General features: G+C 39.6%; 1 protein-coding gene and 1 non-coding gene across 3 annotated transcripts; one reads left to right on the forward strand and one right to left on the reverse strand.

The window, feature by feature from the left end:
- Positions 1–1,349: 1,349 nt before the first annotated feature.
- FANK1 (fibronectin type III and ankyrin repeat domains 1) lies at positions 1,350–26,456 on the reverse strand. Of its 2 annotated transcripts, XM_033149432.1 has the most exons (11): positions 26,292–26,383; positions 15,619–15,796; positions 13,672–13,796; positions 10,897–10,978; positions 9,942–10,016; positions 9,022–9,087; positions 6,258–6,423; positions 4,445–4,588; positions 1,824–1,901; positions 1,666–1,710; positions 1,350–1,574 (listed from the first exon to the last, which is right to left on the reverse strand). In XM_033149432.1, the coding sequence occupies exons 1-11, from the start codon at positions 26,359–26,361 to the stop codon at positions 1,488–1,490; spliced, it is 1,116 nt and encodes a 371-aa protein (XP_033005323.1). In that variant the 5' UTR covers positions 26,362–26,383; the 3' UTR covers positions 1,350–1,487. The 2 variants fall into 2 exon arrangements, with proteins under 2 accessions (XP_033005323.1, XP_033005322.1); XM_033149431.1 differs by lacking the exon at positions 15,619–15,796 and having other exon boundaries at positions 26,346–26,456.
- On the forward strand, positions 16,453–16,559 carry LOC117047637. Its single transcript, XR_004426707.1, has one exon. It is a non-coding gene; the product is annotated as a U6 spliceosomal RNA (small nuclear RNA).
- Positions 26,457–26,866: the final 410 nt, after the last annotated feature.

The following is a 26,866-nucleotide window of genomic DNA, read 5'->3' on the forward strand; positions in this document are numbered from 1 at the left end:
TACAGAGTCAATCATATTATTATGTTAATATTTAAAAAGCTATGTTGATGGTTCTGATGTCATCATAAGTTTTGTGCTGCTCAGAAAGATTAGACTCTAACTTACAAAATACAGTGTTTCTAGAATGGATTTTCTGTTATTCTGTTCAGCTTTTTGTGATTTAGAATGATAAAATTGTACAGTTGGAAAGGACCCTGAGGATAATCTAGTCCAACCCCATGCAATGCTAGAATATGCAGGAAAGCAGGAATATGCAGCTTTCCCATATGGGGATCAAATAACATGGTGCTGATAACCTTGGCGTTATCAGCACCATGCTCTAACCAACTGAGCCATTTGAACCAGCTTGTTTCACTATCCTCATGTAATGTTCTGAATTCTTTCATGTGTGTTTATGTTCCGAACAAAAAATGCAGTAATTGCCTGTACAATTACTCTGAGAGAATCTGATTTTAATGAGCAGATTGCTGTGCATCTATGAGGTGGCCAGGAAACTTGGACAAATACCAATTTTTTACCAGACCAAGTTCAATATACTATTGGCATATAAAGTCCTTAATGGCATTTATTCCATCACTTTGATCTGTGAACTCACATTTTTCCAAGTATTGCATAGAATCCATTCTGCATTTGCAAGGAGTCATTCCTTTAGTGTGGCAGCACAAGCCTTAGGAATTCAGGGTCACTGTGGCAGAATGCCACTCCATGGAGACTAGCTCATTTCACCCTCTCCCAATTATCTTGCTACCTACTTTCTGCTCTACAAAAAACAGTTACACTGCACAAAGACATCCAAAGTACTTAGCATTGGAGCCAAGCTAGACGTAATTATTTTATTACATAGTATGCCCAGGCATCCTTGGGATTTTTGTGTTTTAATATATAACTGTTGAGGGGGAGTCAAAATGGGATCATCATATTGTTGGGCGTAAAGCTACCATTGGTCAAAATGGGAGATTTCCCCCGTTGTGAATCCCAAGAGAAAGAGAGTACGCGCATGCAACTCCCACTGGGGCCATGGCAGAGACAAAGTGCTAAGCCCCACCTCCTATGTTGTGCTTCCAATCCTGTTCTCCATTCCCCCGCCCTGGCCATTTGGCCTACTATGCCACCTATTTATTTATTGAGAAGCCATGCATTCTACAGCAAACTACATGATAATTTATGACATGTTTTAGTTTTGTCCTTAATGTCAGAGACTGCTATAACTCAAGGGCATGAAACAGGAACAGCTGCTAGCATGAGAACAAGAGTACAGAAGAGCAAAAAAATAGGATCACTGTAAAAATTGACCATAATGAGAAAATAATGCTGCTAAAATGTAGATGAATTTAAACGCCAGAGAAAAATGCTGGAGAAGCAAAGTTAGCATTTTAATCAAGGCATCCAAGAGTGTGTAACAGCTAATTAGGAAAAAGGAAAACAACTAGAATTTAGTCCTTGTGGCCTGACCTTCGAAGGTAAAATTAGGGTTCAAAATGTCTGCTTCACACAATTGTAGCAGAGGATGCAGAAGAATCCATGTTCAGATTACTTAATTGTCTTTTTCTTTCTTCTATTATTGAAACCACACTCTAAAAAAAGGAAGAAAAATAGCAAATGAGGAGGATAAAATGCTTAAAGACTAGAAATCGGGAGAAAAGTTCGAGTAAAATATATCCATACCTGTCTGTTCATGCCTCTAGCCATTTCCAGGGCACCTTTGCCAAACTGAAAAAAAAAATCCCCCCCAACAAAAACCACATGTTCATTTTGTTCTTTTAAACAGTTCTTGGATGTATGTGTAAAACAGGTACTGAAAAAGCTACTCTTACTGCTAGTACCTCATTTTTAACATCAGGATCTGCTCCTCTTTCTAGAAGTAATGCTACCAATTCTTCATGGTTATTTAATGCTGCCACCTGGAAGTAAGATTAGGGGAAAATTATATATGCAAAATGTATATATGTAAAATTAGGGGGAAATGGTATTACATATAGTTGTGTGTTGGCATAAAATAAGCTTTTTCTCCTATTGGAAATATTTTGGAGAAAAGAAAAATTGGCACCTTTTTCTTCAATGAAAGCCAACACAGATTACCTACTGACACAATGCAAAGATTACTCAATATTAGAACACCATCCCAAATTTGGAAATAAACTCAAAACACTGTTGTGTTCCAACTCTGAAAGTTACTGTTTGAGCAACCTCCAACTGATGAGAAGTAATTGTCAAAGCTGCTACCACTTCTATGAGGAACTGGCATGGTATCACTTTTAGAAGGAATATAACAAATGCCTCTTCATTTCTGGTACCGAGATATACACAAACATATCTGACAGCCACATAGCTGTGTGTATTTTAGAATAAGAGCAGCTAGAATGTTAACAGAGGGCTGGGTTGGTCTATACTCCTGGCAGCTAGGGTCTGTGCTTTATTTTTAATTTTGTTGACTATATTTAAATATTCTCTTGGCAATATTATCATCAACCAACTACAAGTATGCCAAACTTTTAAAATAGCTTTTTAAAGAAGTTTAAACATGGCCTAGCAGCCAGAACTCAAGATCTAAGAGCCTTACAAACCGTTGCATGGGGGTGAATCTGTGCACTTAACAAGGAGCTGCCATCAGTCATGGCACCCCAATTGTATTTTGCACAACACATTTATAGTAGTGTAGAACTGAAACAACTTACATTTACACCACTGAATATCAGAAGTGGTATTAAATGCAAGTCCCACTCAGAGTAGATCCACCTAAATTAACAGACATGACTATCTTAATTTCAAAGGTCTGACTGAGTAGGACTTAGCTGAATGCAACCCATAGGGGTTGTGTTCAGTTTTACGATGAATTTTTATCATTATATTCTCCGTCAAGTTTAGGTTTATGCACGCTGCTTAGCAATGCTAATGATTAAGTGGTATATAAATGCCCTACATAAATAGTAAAACAGTGTATGTGGTGATCTTAAGCTATACAATCCTGACCAGAATTTTGCATATAGGAGCAGTGAAAGTCGAGTGATTTGCTACAAGTCATTTGTGCACTGCTTCAGTATGTTGAACTTCTCTAGGCTCTCCTGGAGTTCTGACGACCTCCATCCTCTACTGCAGCATTGAAGTCTGTCTTTATATGAAGGATCTGAATATTAGCCATTAGAGCTTGGCGATAATACATCTTCTACAGATCATTAAAATATCATCCCAAACACCTGTTTGTAAAGGTAGAGAAGTACTCGTGCTCTCTCCGTGTGCTGACTGGAATGAAAATGTTAACAGAGAGCATTTTGATCTTTATAGAATCTACAAATATAAATGCAGTACTTCAGAAAGATGAATTTCCAAGTATGAAGGAATAAGAGAGCTCATCCTATTAAAGAAACATTTGAATTTGCTCAGACTATGTACTTCATTTCATGCACCAAACCAGAAAAGATATTGTGAGATAAAGTGCCTTAATAAGAGAAATCAAAGGGGAAGTGAAGTGTTACTTTGCAAATCCTCCTGTCATCCCAATACAGGTAAAATGGCTGCTAGCACAGCCACTGCATTCTGTGGGCAAAATTAGTAGTGAATGAAAAAGGACTTGTCATCTGTGCAATAACGGCTTTCCATAACAGTAAATATATTCCATGGGCCAGGGAATAATATGGAGCACTAGCACCTAGAAGCCTTTCTTAAGCAGACCTCTTGACACACTGCCTTATCAAAATGTTCCACATTGCAGAAGAAAACTGGTGGAATGAGTAGATAGTTCTCAGAAAAACAGATAACCAGGTAAACAAGCTTCACACCTAGACCCAAATTATACCAACACAACCTTGTTGAAGGGAACAGGCAGGATTAATAACTTAGTTTCATACATTACAGATCTTCGAGAGCAAAGCATGTAGCTGCCTCATTCTATAGGATACAAGTAAGTTCAAAATACCTTTCTAAGAGCAGACAAAAGTTTGAGTATGTATGAATTAGTGCAGTTCCATGAACTGTTGTGCAGACCACTAGCAGCAAGTCTAGTGCAGCCCCACATTGTATTGGTGGCAGGAGTTGATGAACCTGTTGATTTCAGTTTCTTATTTTTTCCAATCTTCAGTCCACCTTATTTCTGCATCTGTCTGTGAAAACTTGTGTACCTTTGTGTGCATTTATCCTAACAGACACGTTTGCCAGCAATTTTCCTTAATATAACACATTTTTGTGCATTGTTCTCACAAATATTTTTGTGCACACTTCTCACTAACATATGTTTTTTACACAGTTGTGTTTTTTTAATTGGAGACTTGCACCACATAAACCACCACGTATAGTGTATATAAACTCTAGTGCACTACAAAAATATTGGAAAAATGTGTACAAAAAGGAGAACTCTGGATTTGGAGTTGCTTTTCACACAGCACTTTTCCATGAGGTAGCAAAGTGTATTCCAAAATATACCAGCATGCTGCTCAGCAGCAGAGCATACCATAAGAGGTGTCTTGCCATCCTTATCTTTTGCATTCACATCAGCTCCAGCGTCTAGTAAAGTTGTGGCCACATCTGCTTTTCCTGTTATTGCACATAGTCTCATCAGCGGAGTCCACTCCAAGCCTGTGTCTTTAGGATCAACCTGTCAGAGAGAGGATGTTCTTCTGATACTTGAAACATGAATTCAATGAAAATTGACAAGATTTCTGTTCTGTTGAATACTTGCTGAGCTTATTACCTATCTTCAGCATCACTCTTTCGTGCTTGTTCCAGCAATTTATTTCTCATGCTGTGCAGTTCTCCATGCCTGGAGCAGCCTCCTCAGCCCTTTCTATATATCAGCCCAATTCATTCTCCCACTTCAAAATCTATTCCTTCCATAAAATCATTCCTAGACCACTTGACATTGTCAGGGCCTTCTTCCGCCAGGTAACCAAATTCAGTCTTATTTTACAGACTGGCTGGCCTTAATACAGCTTTGCTTTTCAGTTTCATCCTCTCCATTTTATTTTGATTGAACACTTCTTGGCAAGGAGGGTGTCATTACTGTTATCTGCAGAGTGCACAGCATGCTGCCGATAAAAGTGTAGTAATAGCAACAGCAGTGGTAGCATTATTGGTCAAGATAATGCCCATTCATTCCATATTTTTAACTTACAATTTACATTTATTTCCCTGTTACATTTGCATGTGTTGCACTTATAATTTGTGTGTTTGTGTTTTTCAAATTGAATAACATAATATTTGATGTTCATTTTGTATTATAATTCCTAATTTATTAGTTCTTCCAAAACACAGGGTAGAATCAAGTATTGTGCAAGCAGACTTCCACTCACACTAGACTTCACTTTCCTCTTGTCCACACTGCAGTTCCCCAATACTCTAAAATTCTGTCCCAAGGGGTCCCCAACACTCCAGAGCAGATTTTCAGGGTATACAGGAAACTGCAAGGGCAGGGGGAGAGATAGGAAGGTAGGGTCCTATTGCATGAGAAGAAGCCCACTCTGCCCATGAAAAACAGTACTGGATACAATCCAATAATGTATATATTCAATTGAACTTCCTTTTCCTGGTTTTTTTTTAAAAATATTTCAGGGATCATCTTGTTGCTTTTTGGTCCATGTTTTTAACTTGTAACATGAAATATATATGTGAAGTCAGGGGCAGACAGCACTAGGAAAAATACTGATATATATTTAGTCATTTCTTGTAATCAACAGTTTGGATACAGACTTTGTAAGAGCAGAAGTCACTTTCACTTTCTCACCGCCCCCCGCCCCCCCATTCTTCATTGCAGTCCTCTGGGCCTTTCAAATGCCTCTCCTGAGGGCTGGAAAATCATTAGGAAAGGACTGATGTGGCACAGAGGAATACAGTGGAAACAATAAAAAATAGTTTAGAAGCAGCTTGTCAGAGTGGATAGCTTTATGGGGAGCACAGAGGATCACAGTGGGGAGGACAGGATGGGAAAGTCACATTGCACAAGTGTCTTTCACTCAGGCACACACTGGATTCAACCAAAATTTGTACCTTTTTTCAATCCAGGAATATATTTATTTGGTCATTTGAATTTATTCCACCAAGTATCCTCTATTATGTAATCATTACTAAACAAGATTAGTTTCAAATACAATAACCAATGACTATTAAAGTTATATACAAGCTTTTTAAAGCAGGTAATGCAATTTCTTTGTAAACTTGAAATTATGGCAACAACTGGTGCAGCATTCCATAATGATAAACAGCACACCTCTACAGTGGCATGTACACATCTGATAAACTGCTTCAAAATATGCAGATGAACACCATACCTGACAACCATCCTTGATCATCCACTCAATAACATCGACATGTCCTCCGTCAGCAGCCCAGTGCATAGCTGTACATCCCCCAAGGTCTCTGGATAACCAAGAAGCTCCCTGGGATCTGAGATACTTAGCAATGTCCAGGTGACCAGCATAACAAGCTATCATTAAACTAAGAAACAAAAAACACTAGTTATTAAAGTAACATAAAACAATGTTATTTTGCAGTTTTTAGAACTGAAAATTAAGTACAGTGGTACCTCAGGTTACATACATACACTTCAGGTTACAGACTCCGCTAACCCAGAAATAACGCTTCAGGTTAAGAACAGAAATTGTGCTCTGGCGGCGCAGCGGCAGCAGGAGGTCCCATTAGCTAAAGTGGTGCTTCAGGTTAAGAAGAGTTTCAGGTTAAAAACGGACCTCTGGAACAAATTAAGTTCTTAACACGAGGTACCACTGTATTGTTTAAGTGAGCCACACCTTAGTCTAAATACTCTTCTAGTTGATTAATTTTTTGTTAAACACCATTTTATGACTGTATATTGCTGTATTATATGACCACTGATATAATCACTATTATATTACTAGTAAAACTGATGCCTACATAAAGTATATGTAAACAAACTATTAGAAGAACTTATTCACAGTGCTAGAAGGAAATGGTAGCACAAAACCAAAACACAGTATCCAATTGTCCAGATGGACAAAATGGGCTGGTAATTGTAAAAGGAGCCTTTATATATATAAAATAAGGGCTTTTGTGAAATGTATAACGGGGGTTAGCAAAAATAGCCAAAGAAAAAACCAAAAGAACATTTTCCTAGTAACTGCTAACATCTGCAGTTCAGTGTGTATCACTGAGGATTCTGTTGAATCTTTTGAGACATTACTTCATTTTAATATTTCCATAGAGAACAAAACCCTAGACATCAACTGAAGACACAATATATCGACTTCACTGTAAGGGATTTACGATTTCCCAACCACAGAACATCAGCCAACATTACCAGGGACATCTATTACCACTTATGAAACACCTTTAAAAGCAGGCCTTTCATATTAACTTAAAATATCATCGGGTAGAAAACTTGCATGATTTTGTGTAAATATCTAAGTAATACTAGAAATTAACCAGCTCACAGACCAAGTTATATAAAAATTGTATTGTTATTCTATGGGTTATTGTATCTTATTTCTTGCTGCTGCTTATATGCTGACATCTAACTGCTGTAATTCTGTATTTTCCTCTGATTTGTCTAGACCCCTTTTTGGAGGCTTTGGACAAATTTACTTTTAGAAAATCACCATACTTGTGTGTTCAGGAAGATTATTTTATATATACAGCTGATACTTTCAACATGGTACTCTCAACCCCACCCCTCCTTGCTGAGTCCCTGACCTTCTCAGGCTGAAAGTGGAAGGTCTAAAGGGAAGGGGGCTTCTACCTGCATTTGTTTGAAGGAGAGAAAAAGGAAGTCCCATTGAGCAGAAGCTCATTCTGCTGGCTGATGAACACAGTTCACTATTACCTTGTCCACTTGCTAATTTGACTGGTTGTCTAAAATTATATGTATCTATTGGCTTACTTTACTACTTTAAAGTCCTTCCTGGTCAGTAAGACTGCTGCGTGCACTAAACAAACTGAATATTTGGGAAAGAGCACAATGGCCCTTTGCACACAAAAGTGGTATTTAAGGAAACAAACAACTAAAACAAATTTTAACAAGCTTCATAGAATAGCAAAAGTACAATCCACTAATTAATGGAAATGCAAATATATCTCATGCTATATATATATAAGCAGTTTTTACAATGTCATACTTGTTATAACCAATTTCATAATTTATTTTCATATTTATTTCATAAACTTTTATACACTGTTTGATTGTAAGAAACAAACAAACAAACAAAAACCAAGAAAGAGAACCCAAATCAGAGCAGTGTCAGTAGTGCCTGGCACAACCATCGCTCCCATTATAAATGGGCTGCAATATGCAACAGCTGAGAAGAGAGAAACCTGCTTCTCATTTCAGTTATCAGCCTCAGCTCTGAATGTATACCTTTACTTTCTGCCATTTAAATTAATGGCTATCATTCATTCCAAGGAAAATTGAAGTGCCACACATGGGTCAAAATTGACGGTTTATGGGCTCTAAAACCAATCCCTCCCCGCAAAATAGTAATAATTTTAATCTGCTTTTTCTGTTGCTGTTCGCCAATGTTGCACCCATGCTGTTCCACATTTTACTGCTCCTGCATCCATGTCATGTTGTATTTTCCATCACCATCAAGGATCATGTAGCAGAGAAATGTTGTCAAGCTCCGATATAGAATGTTAGGCTAAGCCAGGCATCCCCAACCTGCGGCCCTCCAGATGTTTTGGCCTACAACTCCCATGATCCCTAGCTAACAGGACCAGTGGTCAGGGATGATGGGAACTGTAGTCCAAAACATCTGGAGGGCCAAAGGTTAGGGATGCCTGCGCTAAGCTATGTATGTACTGCTGCCATTGCCTACAGGGGGAGGGAGAACGGCAGCATTGTGTTGCCCAGGCCTCAAAGTATCAACAACAGCCTGGGAACAAAAGCTGAAAAATTAAGAGTTCCATTTCAAATCAGCATCAGTTAAGGCATTATTATTGATGCAAACAGTATCCCAGTGAAATTTCCTCCCCCATGGACACAGGTTTACATTATATATAATTTTTAAGTCCACAATATCAACATCCACCATGTTATCTGATGAGGCAATGTACTGCATTTATTACCTGTCTTTCCCACTGGCATTCTTCCGGTTCACATCTGCTCCATTTTCTACCAAAATCTGTGCAAGACTAGATAGAAAACATTTGCATTATATTATTTTTCAGCAACTAGCAGCTTGCCAGGACATATAAAGAATATTCAGTTAGGGTGCCAATTTCGATGGCTGCTTTAGTAAGAAATTGTTACGTGGCAAACTGACCACTGTCTTCAAACCATGTGCAAATTCATATGCCACACTGAAATTATTTATCAACTAATGCCTTGTAAGTCAATACAACTATAAACAATAGCAACTGCTGCAGCAAGTTATCCCAGTCTAGAATATAAAGTTGATGTGATCCATTGACTAGAGTACTGTACAAAATTCTGGTTTCAAGCCAAACTTCGTTTATAATTAACTAGGTAATTTTGAGCAAGAGCAAGTCACTGTTCTTCAGTCTTAGCTCTCAGTCTACAAAACAGAAAGAATAATTATTCATTGCACTGTGGTGTTATGAGGATGAATGTGAAATAACATACTCTGAACACTAAATAAATTATCTGTTTCAGGCCTGTAGCTATAAAATAGCATTTAAGGAATGAATGGGGGGTGGGGACCCTAATCCCAAAATACATATAATATGTATAAATACATATAGTATATACAACATGAAAGAGCGAGAGGAATTTGAAGTGGGGAATCTTGTTACTTAATTTTTTTGCTGGGGGAGGGATGAAGTAGTCAGGGGAGGGCCAGATAAAATTGCTTTGCAATTAGATATTACAATGGGTCATCAATCAGCTATCCCTGAATTGCAAGCAGATAATGGCAACTTCATATCACACACACCTCAAACCACAAAACTAATGAGAACCATAACTGAATATTCTGATCTGTAGAGAGTCTCATACAAGAAAGGTAAAAGAAATATTACAATACTACCTAGTATATCCTTTTTGTGAAGCAACCATCAACGCTGTAAATCCTAGTTTATTGAGTGTATCTACCACCACTTGCCTTTTCAAAAAAGAAAAAAGTAGACTGGTTATCATATCATTTCCATCACTACAGTTCTTCTCCAATATGTTTTTCAATGTACGTAAGTGCATATTCTGCATATTCATCAGTGGTAAGGATCCATAAACAAAAGTTGCTACTACCGTGTACCAACAGAGGAGGTGGGGGCACAGTGTTCTTACATATAGGCACTGCATGATGGCAGGAAGCTATGGACCTACTAGGTCAGCACCATGCAGTTATGACCTGCTGACAGGCAAGTAGACTAGGCCACTGACATCATGGCCCACATTTTACACCATGCACTGGCCAGTCAGCAGCTGCACAATGCTCCTATAGTAATCTTCATGTCTTTGCTGCTCACCTTGCAGTGCCCAACAATAAGAGCACCGAGTCTGCCTTGAATAGTGCTCCTCAGCACACAACTTCATGGATCATTGCTGCCTTTCATAACTTAAAAGAATTATATGGCTTAGATCCAAGAAGCACAGTATGGTTTTTTTCCCATGAAAGGGTACTTTCATGCTCCCATTTCTGATATCAGCCTCTAAATTCCCTGAAAAATCATTCCCAAGGATTGAGGACCTTCTGCAGTGGCATTTTCTGATAGAGTAGTGCTGTCAGTTATATAGAATGCCTGCCTTATACTTACACACAGGGGTCAATGTTATAAGGAAATATATATCTCACCCTTTTCTGTAACAGCATAATTTGCAATTAGAAATCTATCACGTTGAGCTTAACATATAAGTAGTTTAATATTTAGGAGACTGGAAAAATGACATTAAGTCAGAGCACAATTTGCCATGCGATTGTCATTATCATATTTCACTCATTATTACATAGATATGAAGATTTTAAAAAGTGAATCATTTCTCACCTTCCTTTAAGAATAGTAAGGACTTGATCTACATCATTTCTGCTAACAGCACGATGGAGATGGTCTCCACTCATTGGTTCACCTGAAGAAAACAATGCATGAAAGTACTGCAAAGCACGATGGATCAAAAATTGTTTTGCTGCTACTCTGTCAGCTATTAAAACGCTGTCAAATAACTAGCTTTCACATTTTTCAGAACAGCATCTGGACACCTCCCAGGTTCCTAAATTAAACAATAGACCTATCACTCTTTAGCAGAAAGATGAAAGGTTTGAAAGGTGACTTTGAAATCTGTTTGGTTTTTTTTAAACACACACAAAACCCCCAGACGATTGTTTATTTATTTTTAAAACTTGGGCACCATCTCTCAAATAAACACTCATGAATAATGACAATATCTAAAATATTGTGCACACTGTTGAGTCTCTGCATTGCAAAATAAAATAAAATAAAATAAAATAATAATAATAATAATAATAATAATAATAGCAAAAGGTGTTAGTGAGGAAATCCCTGCTTAAAATATCACCTCAATCACAAACTCCTGAGGTAGCTTTAGGGCTTAGGCAACCCATTAGTTCTAATGCCTTCCCCACCACCTGCAATATGGAGTGGATAATATTGGGGTTGTTGAATGAATAATGCATTTGGACAAAATAGGTGTATGCTTTTATTTCCATTTATGTTTAGAATAGAATAGAATAATAATTTATAGCCCTTTATTGTGTCTTTGATGAGACCTTTTCTATTAAGGACATGCTGCTGCCATATTGACCATAGTTTACCTCTGACAGTTCTCAAAAAACAATTCTTTGGGTCTGTAAGAGCAAATAATTAAGAGAACTAAAAGCTAAGAGAAACAATTTAAAATGTACAATCATTCTCTCTTTGAAGTTATATTAAAATATATGCAGTACATAAAACTTTCAGACAAGAAGCTTAAGGTTGACATAGTTACTCATTAAAATTATGTCCATGTAAATGTGATTACTGGATAAACAAAAGGAATCTGGATAGGTGAAGGTCATGCTTTTGTCTTCTGAAATAAATCCTTCATAAAATGGTATTGGGTTGCAGATGAACAGAGCAATGTATTCTAATGTGGCTACAAGAATTTTATTTATGGAACTGAAGGCTCTATTGAAAACTGAATAAATGATGAACTCATTGAAGATATTCTCCAATTAACAGGCAGCAGCTGTTTGTCTTTCTATTTTAGGGACCAATTGATTAAAATTGCACGCCTCATTTAAACAGGACTTTCTTGTATTTTACCTGAGGAAAAAAAGAAGAAGCATCACGCCCTTTTTCAAAGTACTTGCATTCTGATTTATGTAGGCTTTTTCCAGCTGAATGCAAATGCTAAACCAAAAGAGACGTTTTGTTTTAATGTGCATATTCCTAACATGCACATTAAAACAACAAACTATGAAATATGAATATGAATGAATTTGAATATTTACATATAATAAAGCTGGGCATTATATAGGAAAATCCTGGTTTTACAATTCAGTTTTTTATCCAAATCCATTATGCTATTTAGAAAGCAAACATTATGTGAAGTGCAATATTCAAATGAACTATGAACATGCCAAACATGTAACATATTTTTAGATAAAGATGGGCAGATTTTTTCAATGCTTTTTTTTTCCTGAGGAAAATTTTCCATTTCATAAATGCATTAGTAACAACAAATGGATGCCAATTGCTGATACAATATTTGGCAAGCTTTGTACATTTGAAGTGTTTTGCTTTGTTAACTGAATGTAAGTAAAATAAGCATGCTCAATTAGATCACCCTCTAGGTATCAGAATTTTTTCCAATGCAAACTGAAATGTTTACCCAAATTTGCATGGGATTATTTCCCAGATCCCCCCCCCCCCCCGAAAACTCACACTGTTTTCAGAACAAGGTTACAATTCAGGAATGCCAGCCTTTGGACAAATGTGAGCATGTTATATTAAGATGCTAAAGTCTAATGGCTTCTGGTAGTTATGTAGGAAGCAATGGCAAAGGAATTCAGCCATACTTTCACTAAAATGTTCTAGGATGGCTCACCATGGGCTAGAGCACAATAGGAAATTGGTGAATCGGTTGCAAGCTTTTGGCTGTGAACCTATTTGATATGATACAGAAGTCTATTAATTTCAACAGGATAATTTACTCCGAACTCAGAGTGTGGAGAGGTGCATGGATTTCTTGGGGACTGAAATATACAACACTCCATTCCTAACTCCCAGGACAAGCAGTTCTGTTGCTAAGAAGCAAGCTTCTTATTAGATATGTATCTTCAAAAGGACACAAAGTGGTACATGTTGTTCCTAATGACTGGGTTTTAGCTAGCCACCCAGATGTAGTGATTCATTGTGGGATCACCACACAGAATATTTTTGCAGATTGAATTCCTAAATAATCAATACTGTCTGGATGCCTAGCTCAGTTCATTAAAGAGCATAGAGACTTTATGAAACTGATGAGGTTTCTTGTCCTGCTTTCTAATTTGGGCAGCCACGGGCTGAATAGCGGGAAGACAACATCAAAAAAGCAAGCAAACATTTTAAGATAAGGGTTCCCCCCCTTTAGATAATAGTGAGAAATAGCAAATGCAAAAGGTCTAAAATGTATCCCAAATAAGATACTGCATGAAAATTGGGAGCAGTGCTGCATGTTAAATTTACTTAATAAACTTCTGCTTTCCATTTAATAGCTATTTTCATTGGGTACAAATCAAATTTATATTGTGCATACTTAGAATTAATGAATTGCCAACTTACTCGTTGTGGTTACACAAACAGGTGCACTGTAAGCAGACTCCCCTGAAGGATCTGTAACTTTAAGTCGAAATCTGTAGGTTGTTCTAGGTTCAAGACCTTCCACCACATGCTGTTGAGCATATCCCCTAAAAAAGAGTAATGTTATTTTCCCCAGAAAAAAAAATATATTTTTGAAATCATTTTCAAATGTTTTGTTTATATAAGACTAACCCTAAAAATAAAAATAAAAATACAAAGGGTACTAAAAACCGACTACCAAACACCTGTTACTGTGAATGTATGAAGGTCACTGGGGGAAAAAACACATCCGCTTAGATGGGAAATATGTTCCATAATTGTTCTTTTTAAATACACATTATTGTTGTGTCACTGTGAATCCATATGCAAATTCATTTGCCCTAACTGCACATACAAATCCAAAGTTTTCTCAAGCCTACATGAATACTTAAGCTGTGCATACTTTAAAACCCAAAAGGAAACAAAGGGTGATAGCCAATATCTGTCATACTCAGAGTAAAGGTAAAGGTTCAGGTACCCCTGACCATTAGGCCCAGTTGTGGACGACTCTGAGGTTGCGGCACTCATCTAGCTCTATAGGCTGAGGAAGCCAGCGTTTGTCCACAGACAGCTTCCAGGTCATGTAGCCAGCATGACTAAGCTGTTTCTGGCGAACCACAGCAACGCATGGAAACGCCGTTTACCTTCCCGCTGGAGCAGTACCTATTTATCTATTTGCACTTTGACGTGCTTTTGAACTGCTAGGTGGGCAGGAGCTGGGATTGATCAACGGGAGCTCACCCCGTCACCGGGATTCAAACCGCTGACCTTCTGATCGGCAAGCCCTAGGCTCAGTGGTTTAGACCATAGCGCCACCCGTGTCCCTCATACTCAGAGTAGACTCTGTGAAATCTACCATTTCAATTGGTCTACTCTGAGTATGACGTATGCTGGATATCACCCAAGGACTTCAGGTCTTCAAGAACTAGAACATCTACATAAATGTCATCAAATATATACTGTACACCCAGCACATTTTTCGAGGGCAAAAGTTCAGGTTTGAATATTTTCATTTAATGTCTTAATAGAATATTTGAATTGCCAAAAAATGTCTATCAGAATTACCATTACTTTGCCATATGCTACTGCTTTAACTAAAAAGCAAAAATCTAAGCTGTCTGACATTGTAAAGAGTTTGTTTCCTAGAATGCTAAGAATGCTTTAAATTTTAAAGTACTGTTGATAGTATAAGATAGGTAGCTTGACATATGATGAAATAGGTAGTATTAAAACAGTCTAATTCTGCCACCTAGTGACAAATTCCACATAGAAATTTTCTGATGACAACAGAACGTATGATGTCTCAGAGCAAACATCAGAGCCGTCAGGGGACCACTGGAAGCTTACGTAGCACTGCAGTCTATTTATTTTACTTTTATAACATATAAACCACCTCTCCAAATGCTCAATCTAACTGATAATAAAACAATTATTTTTTTATTTCAAAAATCAAGAGGAAGATCAATTTTATCGTTTATGTACTGAACTTTTTCGACAATTAAGAAAACTTTGTACAAATTAAATCAAAGAAGCAAGAGTAAAATAGTGAAGGAGTTATGCTTTAGCCACAAAAAGCAGCAAGAGAACTACTGGATAGAGAAGGGTCATGTGGTCCACACTCGGGATCCAACAGCAACAAGTCAGAACCATCAATGATTTGATTCCATGATTATAGAACCTTCCCCTTTCAAGTTATTTGAGTGGTACTTGCTCCACTGAGATGTACAGATTTAGGGGAAGATTCTGCAATGCATGGAAGTATTGATATACTCTTGTTACACCTACAACCACAAAGACCATTTTCAGAACCACTGATTTATGTTAAGTATGTCAGCTTTGTTATCCAAGCTTTCAAATTATTTTGAAGGGGAGCAGCACAACTTCACTTACATATAAATTAGGCCATATTTATGCAACTTCACATCCTCCTCTTCAACTGAAAATTTTAACCATTGTTCCTGAGGACCTTTTCGTTGTTCTTCCAAGTCCCAACTAAGGTGAATATTGTGGTGGCTCACATGGCGTACAACTACAACTGGAGGGCGTGGTTTTGAGATGGAATGTCTTCCTACAAATGAATTACATCATTTCACATGTCTGATACTTACTTGATTCAAACAGGATTATGGCTAAGACTGCATAAGCACTGTAGGACAATCACTGCATTATTTGTTCTTTTGTACCCTCCCCCACTTTGCAACAATACAATAAACAGAAGTGTAAAACAATTTTGCATTGTATCTATGGACTTCAGCTGCTGTGACAAAAGTTTGCACAGCCTAAGCATTTATTTGTTTTTGTGGAATATTTATATCCTTCCTTTTGATCACAAAATAGCCACAAGATAGTTAAGAATAAGTAAACAATAACCTCCAAGAAATAAAATTATAACAGGTGACAGTAAGTCCATATAGCCAATATAAAACAGCAGCAACATACAACTTAATTTTTAAATAACTCTCTCATAAATGGCTTTTAAACAGGATAGTTTTTGCTTGGATACTGTATGCCATCAAAAAAGCAACAAGGTGCATCTCCCCAGGGAGGGAATTCTAAAGTCTCAGCACCACTACCAAGAAGACCCCATCCTGCATAACCACCCTTTGTGTCACACACAAGGAACAATGACTGTTTTTCTCAGAAAATACTATTTGTATCTGCAGTTTCACATCTTTTAAACAAGTGCATTAGTTAAGCGACCAATCAAACAAACATGTCTTACATTTTATAAATGCAAGTAATCTATAGAAAAATTGGAAAAATACACAGAAGATTAGTGTGGCCCCAGCACAAGGATGATAAACAAATTTCATAAAGCATTCCATATTTCTGTCAGCCTGTCCTTACTGACCATTTTAGCAAGTATAGTGGAAAGATTGCTTTCTCAGTGCTTAAAATTAATTAGTCAATAGAGGTAATGTAAACCCTTATACTTGGGGGTAGTTTGTCACTAGACACCTATTCTGTTGTAGCCATAAGTGGACCATAACTCAATGAAAGCAAAGCAGATACTCTAACTAGAGGCAACAGGCATCCATTAAAAAGGCATTCAAGTATCTTACTCCAACAGTAAGATGGAATTTTGCCCATTTGGTCCATAGTAAACACAAGGGGGGCAGAATGTGGCTATTCATCAAACACTGATATAATTCAGAGCCTAGAAACAACTGGCATTGCCTCCTAGAGATGTAGCAATAAAAAAAAGCTAGCACATGTGCAAAGCTAAGCAGGATCTGGTATGGTTTGAAATCAACTTGGGGACTAAGTGTTGAGATTCCTACATTGACTAGATCAGTGTTTTTCAACCACTGTTCCGTGGCACACTAGTGTGCCGCGAGATGTTGCCTGGTGTGCCGTGGGAAAATTACTTTATATATAGTCAATATAGGCACAGAGTTAAATTTTTTAACATTTTCTAATGGTGGTGTGCCTCGTGATTTTTTTCATGAAACAAGTGTGCCTTTGCCCAAAAAAGGTTGAAAAACACTGGACTAGATGAACATCAGGACCCCTTCGAACTCTACAATTCTATGATTCTATCATTTTCTCAAACAACTCTGATGCTAACTTGAAGCAACACATCATCTTCTCAATTTAACATTCAATACAGAGAAGGGTGCATACTATAAAAATAGTTGATTACAGAAGGATCTTTTTGACATGCAAAATGTTGTATACTAGGATATCCAAGTTTAAACTATCATATGCAATGATGGGTGAAAATCTCTTGAAATCAATAACCTTATGCACACAAACCTCAATCTTGTTTTATTTTTGAGAAAACTAGAAACTTGCCAGTTCCCCTCACCCTTCACTCCAAATATGCTTACTTTTGAGAAGGAGTAGGAGATAGCCAGTGACAGGGAGAGCAAGCTAGAAACAGGAAAACCCTTGCCAGCCTGGAAATAACACTCCACAGCATGCTGGGGAGCATCATATGCTTTTGGGGAGCATGGGAATTTAGAACTCCAGAGCAGCTAAGGAAACTAAGATCCCATTTCCCCAGCAGGAAATAACATGCTGGGGAACTTGTAATTTACTCTCCCCAAAATTCAGTGAAGGAAGCAAAAGAACTTACAAATTCCATTGCCTTGGGCAAAAAAAAAATACAATCCTGAGTGTCAGAATGACCAGTACTGTCTCCAGTGAGCCCTCCCTACCATCAGTTGCTCCCCTTTCCAAAAACAACCTTTTTGTGTTGGAAGTGGATTAAAATGCTGGCAAAGAGAGCCAGCAGGTAGAAAAGGATGAAGTTCATTACCAGCTGATCATAAGCCTTGAAAGGCCTGGGTCTGGTTTATAATGGGTTTTGGCTTTCCAAACTAGGTGAGTTCATATTCCAAATTCACACCATCGCTAATCCTATGCTCTGTGCACTTTCCTTTTCTCATAAAAGTATTAGCACATTATAAGACACACTACACTGTGTTCTGTTAAGTTCAGGATAAAGTATATATTGGAAGAATTCAAGTAATTCATTCTAAGGTAGCTAAGATTACCTACAATATTATATTACATTTCACTTAATGAAAAGTTATAGGAGTATATGAGTTCTATTTCCAATAAACCAAGTGCTGATCATTCTGCTTGGCACATTTTACAGACAGAGGCCCCATGACTTCACACAGCTTGTCCTGCCATAGACATTCCAAAGATGACAAAAGCATCTCCAAATGAATTTGTGCCAGTCATACTTGTTCTCCAACAAGAGCCTTTGTTGGAGAAAATATCAAAACCTATATTCTTTACTTCTTGTTTTAGTTAAATGTGCAAATAATTGCTTTATTATATTGTTATTTATTAATTATCTGAAAAGATTATGCCAAAATGCAAAATATTTGCATAAAATCTATCACTATGATACCCAAAAGAGCAGCTGGACTATTTAAAAACACACAAAATATTTGAAACCAGAATAACAGTGGCTTGACCTTCAGCTCAACCAGAAACAGCTTGTTTAATATTCATTTCATTGCTGTGACCAACATGGAGCTTTATGACATCATAGACAGGAAACAGAAACATTGTGAGTTATGAGGTTGTCCTATTGATTGTCTTGCATTTGGAAAGTTAAATTCAGTGTCAATACACTAACTAAAACTATGACTTTAAAACATAAAGAACAACCTCATCAGGAAATCATAAGCTTTTGTCCTAATTATTTATGCAGTGAAAGCTGCTACATAATTTTCATACAGTACAGATATTCATATAGCTCAGTGGCATATCCTTAAAATGACAAAAAGAAAAAACACAGCAATGGCACAGCTCACTCCACTATCCTTTTATAGTGAACAGGGAAAGATCAGGTTCATCTATTTAATTACTGCCTCTATATCACCCAAAATTCCAAACTGCTCAACCTTATAATCTCTTGCTACAAAGTCAATTTGGGAGTTTAAATTCTCTGGAGACATCTGAAACTCATGAATAAAGTAAATAGAATTGATTACATTTTTTAAAATCTGCTTAATTATTGAAACCAATTACTTAAGCAGAATCACTTTGATCGAAAGTCTTCGTTCTCTATACAACACTTGCTTTGGGGAAAAGAAAAATGATGTAGCAAAAACACATGGAATGTCAAAAGTAACAAAACAGCAAACATACATCTTCTACATAGCACCTTCTACAGATGACTTAGATCTGCCGTTGGGAGCCTCAGGCCTGAGGACCAAATGTGACCCTCCAGGCCCCATCCCTCACCAGCCCTGCTCCACCCACTCCTGACTGGAATGTGTCCTTGATTCCAGCTTGCCTGGGTGGAAATATGTGTATGTCTGGTAACCTCTGACATTTGTGACGCAAGAGTCAAATCCATTGTTCTGCACACTTCTGCCTCTGGACTGCCCATTGTTAGCATGTGGTTCTCAGAAGGATCATGGGGAAAGCATGAAAAAATATTTCCCATCCCTAGCTTAGATATGTTGTGTCCCTTCCACTTTCCAATACAGATCAAATCAGAGGATTTAGGGGACCGTAACCAGTTCGGCCATACTGGCTGTGGAGCCTTGGGAGTGCCACAGCTATGATGTAGAATGGAAGAGGTGGCACAGGGAGGGGGGCACTGAATTTTGGCATCACAGAGGGCACTGCTCAGGGATGCCAACTTCAGTAAAATATTGGGGGGGGGCAAAGTAAGCCCTGCCCCACATAACTGATCACAAGACACAGCAAACCCCCCCCCCATTTGAATGGTAATGCCCATTCATTTTGGGGGGCCCGGCTCCCTCAAATATTTTATTGGGGGGGGGGCTGAAGGGACTCCAGCACCTTGGAAATGGAAATGATTAATAGAACCCACAAAGGGGAGGAGGGAAATCCAGGAGATTCTTTGGAATCTTGTCTTTATGTTGTATGTTGGATATGTGATTGTAAAACTTTAATCTGAAAAACCAAATAAATAATTTTAAAAAGACTATTCTTGCTTTAAAAAACAAAGCAGAAAAACTTTTTTCTGGATAGCAAGGATGTGGGGTGGATACTCATAGGAAGTGGGTGGCTTTTAGTAGTGTGCAAAACTGTTCAGTTCAGGTGGCAACAGCAGCACTTTATGGAACTGTTCAGAAAGAGTGCCGAGTAGCTGACAAGATAATTTATACAACTCTATCATATGCACGCATACTTTAAAAAGAAAAACTGGCAGGGACAGTCTAGCTCCTGTCACTATCCTTTTCTAGCAGGAAGTCAATTAGGAATTGTTATAGAAGCCATAATTAGGATGCTTATATATATGTCAGATTCTGCTTAGCTTTCCTTATTTGGTTCCTCCTTTTCCACTAATTTAGAGCTACTTCACATAATATGAAAAAATATGTGTTAGCAACATGTTTAGCAGTGCCTTCCCTGTTGTCCTTTCTTTCCCAGTTGAAGACAACCTGTTAAGTGGAGACTTAGCATCTATATTAGATTCAAATTAATTTAATATAAGTGGTGTTATTCTGATTTATATGCATGCTTTTATATATGCAAATGATATTGCTGTTTTTATATATGCCATTGTTCTTTACATTGTAAATTACTCTGGGATGTCTTATAGGAAGCAATTCATGAATGAGATAATGAATGATAATGATTCCTATGTGTCCCGTGGCATGGTCAATTACACTTACACACACAAGCACACGCGCACACACACACACTATATAAATACCTTAGTAGCTTTAAAAAAAATACATAATATTTGAAAGGAGATTAGGGAAGGAGCAGATAAGTGATGAATGTAACAGCCTGTTTAGACTACTGCAACGCAGTGTACAAGGGGCTTCCATTGAAAGCAGAACAGAAATTGCAGTTGTTTCAAAATAGAGCCCCAAGATTACTAATTGATACTAGACGTTTTACCAGTTGTATTTGCTCCCAGTCTATATCCAGGAGCATTTTAAATTGTGGGTTTTAACCTGCTAAGTGGCTTAAGATCACAACCTTCTGCCTGCTTAAACCTTAAGATCTTATATTAAGACCCCGTCCAGGGTGCCCCCAGTAACTGAAGGAAGGCAAATACAGTAGTTGCGATGAAGGTATTTCAAATGTTGGTACCAGGGGCATAGCGGGGGGGGGGGCAGCCCATCCCAGGTTCCAGGAGGGGGGGTGACACTTTGGCCGCCCCCCTAACCCCGCCCCACTGGGCGGGCCCCAGTGTCACCTTTTCCCCCTTCCAGCAGCTATTTTTCGGCACGAGGGGCGGGCCAGTGAGGAGGGGGTGTCATGCTTGTCACTGGCATGACACCCCCTCCTCACTGGCACGCCCCTCGCACAGAAAAAAAAGCCGCTGGAAGGGGGAAAGGGGGAGGCAAAGCAGGCGCTTGAATGCACCTGCTCTGCTTCCCTTTCCCCCCCTCCCAGTGGTTTTTTTTGGTGGGGGTGGGCCAGTGAGGAGGGGGCATGACGCTTGTCCCTGGCATGACACCCCCTCCTTGCTGGCCCACCCCCCGCCGAAACAAACCACTGGGAGGGGGGAAAGGGAAGCAGAGCAGGCACGTTCAAGCGCCTGCTCTGCTTCCCTTTTCCCCCCTTTCCACTGCTTTTTTCGGCGGGGGGTGGGCCAGCAAGGAGGGGGCGTCATGCCAGGGACAAGCATGACGCCCCCTCCTCGTTGGCCCGACCCTCGTGCCGAAAAAAAGCCGTGGAAAGGGGAAGCTTCCCCTTTTCCCCCTTTCAGCGGCATCCACATGCGTCGTGATGTCATGACGACGTCACGACGCATGCATCGTGCCCCTCCCCCAGGGGGGTGCCTCTGCGCCACCGCCGCCCTGGTCAGCGCAGAGGCTTGCTATGCCCCTGGTTGGTACCTCAACTATAGAACCTCCCAAGAAGAGTGGCTCATCTGGAGCCTTCTTTAGTTTTTTTTCCAGCACAAAGTAAAAATCATGTTCTTTACTTCCTCTTTTAAGCAGTTTTTAACTAGGGTTATACCTTTTATACTGCTTCTATTCAAAAAGGTTTTTCACTACTTTGGGCTGAATTCAACTAAGTAGTTGTGCAAAAAGGAGTCAGCACAAATCCCACTAGCACAATGGACCTTTCATCCCCCTAGTGTTTCCCCTCATAGGTAAACGTACCCCTGACCATTAGGTCCAGTCGCGGATGACTCTGGGGTTGCACGCTCATCTCGCTCTATAGGCTGAGGGAGCTGGCGTCATGTGGCCAGCATGACTAAGCTGCTTCTGGCAAACCAGAGCAGTGCACAGAAACGCCATTTACCTTTCCGCCAGAGCGGTGCCTATTTATCTACTTGCACTTGACGTGCTTTTGAACTGCTAGGTCGGCAGGAGCTGGGACTGAGCAACAGGAGCTCACCCCGTCGCGGGGATTTGAACCGCTGACCTTCTGATCGGCAAGCCCTAGGCTCAGTGGTTTAGACCACAGCACCACCCACGTCCCCTCATGCCCACCCTCAAATCAGCTGGGGAGGGGTCAAGAGAACCCTCAAAGCAGCACATGGGGGGAGAAGAGGGGGGGTCTTTCTGTCTGGAAAGCATAAATGGCACTGTTCTGCTGACAGAACAATCACATTAGGTGATTGAATTCCTCTCTGTTTTTGATATTTTGTTGCAAGTCATTTAGGATTTTTTTTATTGATGGACAGTTATATTAATCTAATATCTTTGCTATATTGCGTGTAGTGGCCTGTTAAGTGCATACTGCTAAGTACATACTGTGACAAATAATTACTGTAACCACCCCAAGCCCTTAGGACAGTCATGGTTATAATTCAGGATGATTATTTAATTAACCAATTACAGGATAGATCACAGATAAAATAGGTTCCTCAAAATAGAATTGTATCGCCTATCATGGACAGTTCAGTTGTGGGCCGGGGGGATTAGATACAGTATAACAGAGATATGTGAGACTGCAGTTCCACAGCCATTTATTTTATCCCAGTTACCACAGAAAAAAATACTGGAAAGCTCTGTATGCCAGTGTTTTTCAACCTTTTTTGGGCAAAGGCACACTTGTTTCATGAAAAAAATCACGAGGCACACCACCATTAGAAAATGTTAAAAAATTTAACTCTGTGCCTATATTGACTATATATAAAGTAATTTTTCAATTTTTCCCACGGCACACCAGGCAACATCTCGCGGCACACTAGTGTGCCGCGGAACACTGGTTGAAAAACACTGCTGTATGCCATGTAGCAGAAGTGGGAAACCTTTGGCCCTCCAAAACTACAATTCCCATTCAGTCTTGACTATTGCCATGCTGGCTGGGGTTGATGGGAGAATATAGTTAGCAACATCCAGAGGGCTGTTCCACATGCATGTCACACAAGCAGCAGTGGGTGGTGTGCTGGGGTTGCAGCATTCACCTGACCTCTGTCTGGCCGAGTCACTACAGCAAAATGGAACAGAGGAGTGTGGCAAATGTGTCCGTGTTTCTGCTGGCACATTTGCATCACACAACCTTGCAACACTTCTCTCTCTCTCTCTCTTCTCTCGGTCCTGGTATGCTGCAGCAACTCAAAGGAAATAAGTAATATGAATGGCAGAGCTCCTTTTAAAATACTATTTCATTATGCTAATAAAGTTACTACATAAATAAGTGATCAGATCAGAAGTGATGACTAAGTATCTTGGGCAGAATTCACATTTTATTTTTAAGTTTTATATTCTTTTACAGCATTTCTCATTAAGCCGATAAGGCATATATAATATTTGTCTGACACCAAAGAAATCTAACAGCAGGAAAAGGAACATTTTTTTTTCTTAGGAGAGCTGCAATAAAACCAGATAACAAGCTTGCTGGCCTTTTCCTCCTCACAGAAGTACATACACTCTTAACAACAGACACCTCATTTACTGAACAAACCTTTCCATTAGCAGCAACTACACACACACACACACACACACACACACGAACAGAACACTTAACTTAAACCTTTCGGTGTAAATGAGGCGAGTAGCTTAGGAAGCAAGATCTAAAAGTTCCGACATGAATAAATCACAATCAAAAATGGACACAGATATTCCATTGTTATGAAAGGCAAGATTCCAACATGAAATACAGGTGCCTATTTTATTTTATGTTTTACTAGCGCTACTGTGCCTTTCCAGCATTCATACAACAATTAAGTAGCCCAATACCCCTATAAGCTGGCATGTAAAGAACTAGCCACACAGATAGCCACTTTGATTTGCAGTTAACCAACTTTAATTTGTGACACAAAGAGCATAGTTATGTGTTAATAAACTGGTAGTTTAAGTGTATTTGCTGCCTCATGAACAGGGGATTATCAGACCCTGATCAGAGTGCCTCCAACTTCTGAGATGAATTGGGTGTTGCTTTACACCCTGCCATAAGTGCAAGTCTTTGGGGTGGAAGTTGTGGATCCTACTTAATGAGCAGAAATTCCCCCAAATAAAACAGGTTTGGCTGACTACATTTTGAAGTACCGTAGGTGAATGAATACGCAAACATCTGAAGAACCTCTCCCCAGTAAGACCTGGGCAAATGTGTTTATGTTTGCAGCCTTAATGAGGGAAACCCCACTGTTGAAAGACTGTACAAATCATACAAAAACAAAGTATTTCTCAAAGCAAAATATTCCTTTAAATTAAATTTTGTTGGGGTTTTGTCCAGGCTGTAGACAGCAATCACAATTTCGTGAAAACACCTCAAGTCTGGATAAGTTTGCAAAGGGTGGGTCTTAACTGTGTTCCTACTTTCCAGCATTTTCTTCCATCGATACCTCCTGTTCCAAGTGACATACAGTGGTACCTCTGGTTATGTACTTAATTCGTTCCAGAGGTCCGTTCTTAACGTGAAACTGTTGTTAACCTGAAGCACCACTTTAGCTAATGGGACCTCCCGCTGCTCCGCCAGAGCACAATTTCTGTTCTTATCCTGAAGCAAAGTTCTTAACCTGAAGCATTATTTCTGGGTTAGCGGAGTATGTAACCTGAACCGTATGTAACTCGAGGTACCACTGTACACACTCTGCTCTCTGAGGCTCACACTCTTAATCTTCATTGATTCGACATCATCACCCTTGCTGCTCCTATTTTCACTCCTTCAGCTCACAACCCCAGACTTCCCTGCTTTTTATGGATTCCAATTTTCCATTACCTTTAAAAAAAGCCCCTTCCCTACAAACACAGAATATCTTACAGGTATCCCATTTCAGACATGCAACTAGTGTATCCCTTAAAGGCAGCAGGGGTGTGTGTCTGTTGTAATTTGGCAACTGCTAAAGTAAGGGCATCCAGTATCCACAACTCCAACTAACTCCCATAGGCTTATCAACAAAGAGATGGCTTCCCACCTCCGCCCTGCGCTTTTAACAGCTATAGTGGCATATCCAACTCCCAAGAGACTGCGATCTACTCCGAGTATTAAAAAAAACCAACAACAACAACAACAACAACTGGCAGTGATCTACCCATTGTCACTGGAGGAAGGAGGAGCATGTGTGGGGTGGGTGGATTGCCCAGAGTTGTTAAGCTTTTTTTAGGAGGGAAGTGCCCAGAGCTGTTGAGCTGTTTTAGGGAGGACTGCGCAGAGTTTTTTAGTTTCCTCCCCGCCCCCCAACTTTATGTACAGGATGAGGATCCATAGCTGTCAACTTTTCCCTTTTTAAAAAAGGGAAATTCCCTTATTCCCAATAGGATTCCTCGCAAGAAAAGGGAAAAGTTGACAGCTATGTGAGGATCCCGCGATCTACCAGGATCAGGATCACCAACAGGCAGAAATCCAACAAGTTGAGCTTCCCTTTATACTGAATCTCCATATGCTGAGAAAAATCTGCACCCTTTACTTTTTCTGCAGGTATTGCTAGTGCGGGGAACCTTACCAAAAAAACAACCCTATTCTACCTCCTCCCCGTGGGATCAAATCCTACGGCAAGTGCTCCGTTTAAGGAGGCGGCCTCGGATCCAAGTGGCAATGAAAAACCAAGATACATGGTTTATGTCTGGGGGGGGGGGTTGCAGCTCTGTGCATGCTCAGGGGCATTTTTTATTTTTAGTATTATTTCAAACGCTGTTGAGTCGTGGCTTAAACAAATGTCTCCCTCCTCATCCCCCACCCCACCCCCTCCGTCTTCGACGAGGTCCTCTCACCCCTCTTCCCTTCTTTCTCAGCCTTTCCGTCCGCTCCGCTACTTTTCTCCCCACCTCCGCCGGCCTCCATGAGCAGCGGCCGGTTGAGATTCCTCCCGTCGGCTGGGCCGCGCCCAGAGTCCCGTTGCCATAGCAACGCCAACGGCCTGGCCCTGAGACCAAACTAGGCCTTGGGATCCTCCGAAGTCGAAACCGAGGGCGGAGAGAGAGGGAGAGAGGGGCCGCCACCCTGAATCGTGAGAATGAGCTGAGGAAGTAGCAGGAAGGGGCCATGTCAGGTGCAATGCAGGAATTGTGCACGAGTCCAATGCACGACTCAGATTAAGAGTCACTTAAATTACAGTTACTAAGAAGCCCTGCTGGATTTTTTTAAAAAATTCTTAATTGAAAATGTTTTCAGAAGCAAGAGCAATCCTATGCAAAAGAAGCATGCGGGTGTAAATGAAGCCAGTGTAGTTACAGCAGATTCAAACCCTGTTCAGCAGCAAGGCTGCAGCTGCTTGTGTTCTGCCTGAGTCTGGCAGAGGGGAAATAAGCCTTTCAAATAGTGTGCTATGCTAGATTGTCAGGCCACC

The sequence above is a fragment of the Lacerta agilis genome, chromosome 5 (assembly GCF_009819535.1).
Source record: "Lacerta agilis isolate rLacAgi1 chromosome 5, rLacAgi1.pri, whole genome shotgun sequence".
Classification (NCBI taxonomy): Eukaryota; Metazoa; Chordata; class Lepidosauria; order Squamata; family Lacertidae; genus Lacerta; species Lacerta agilis.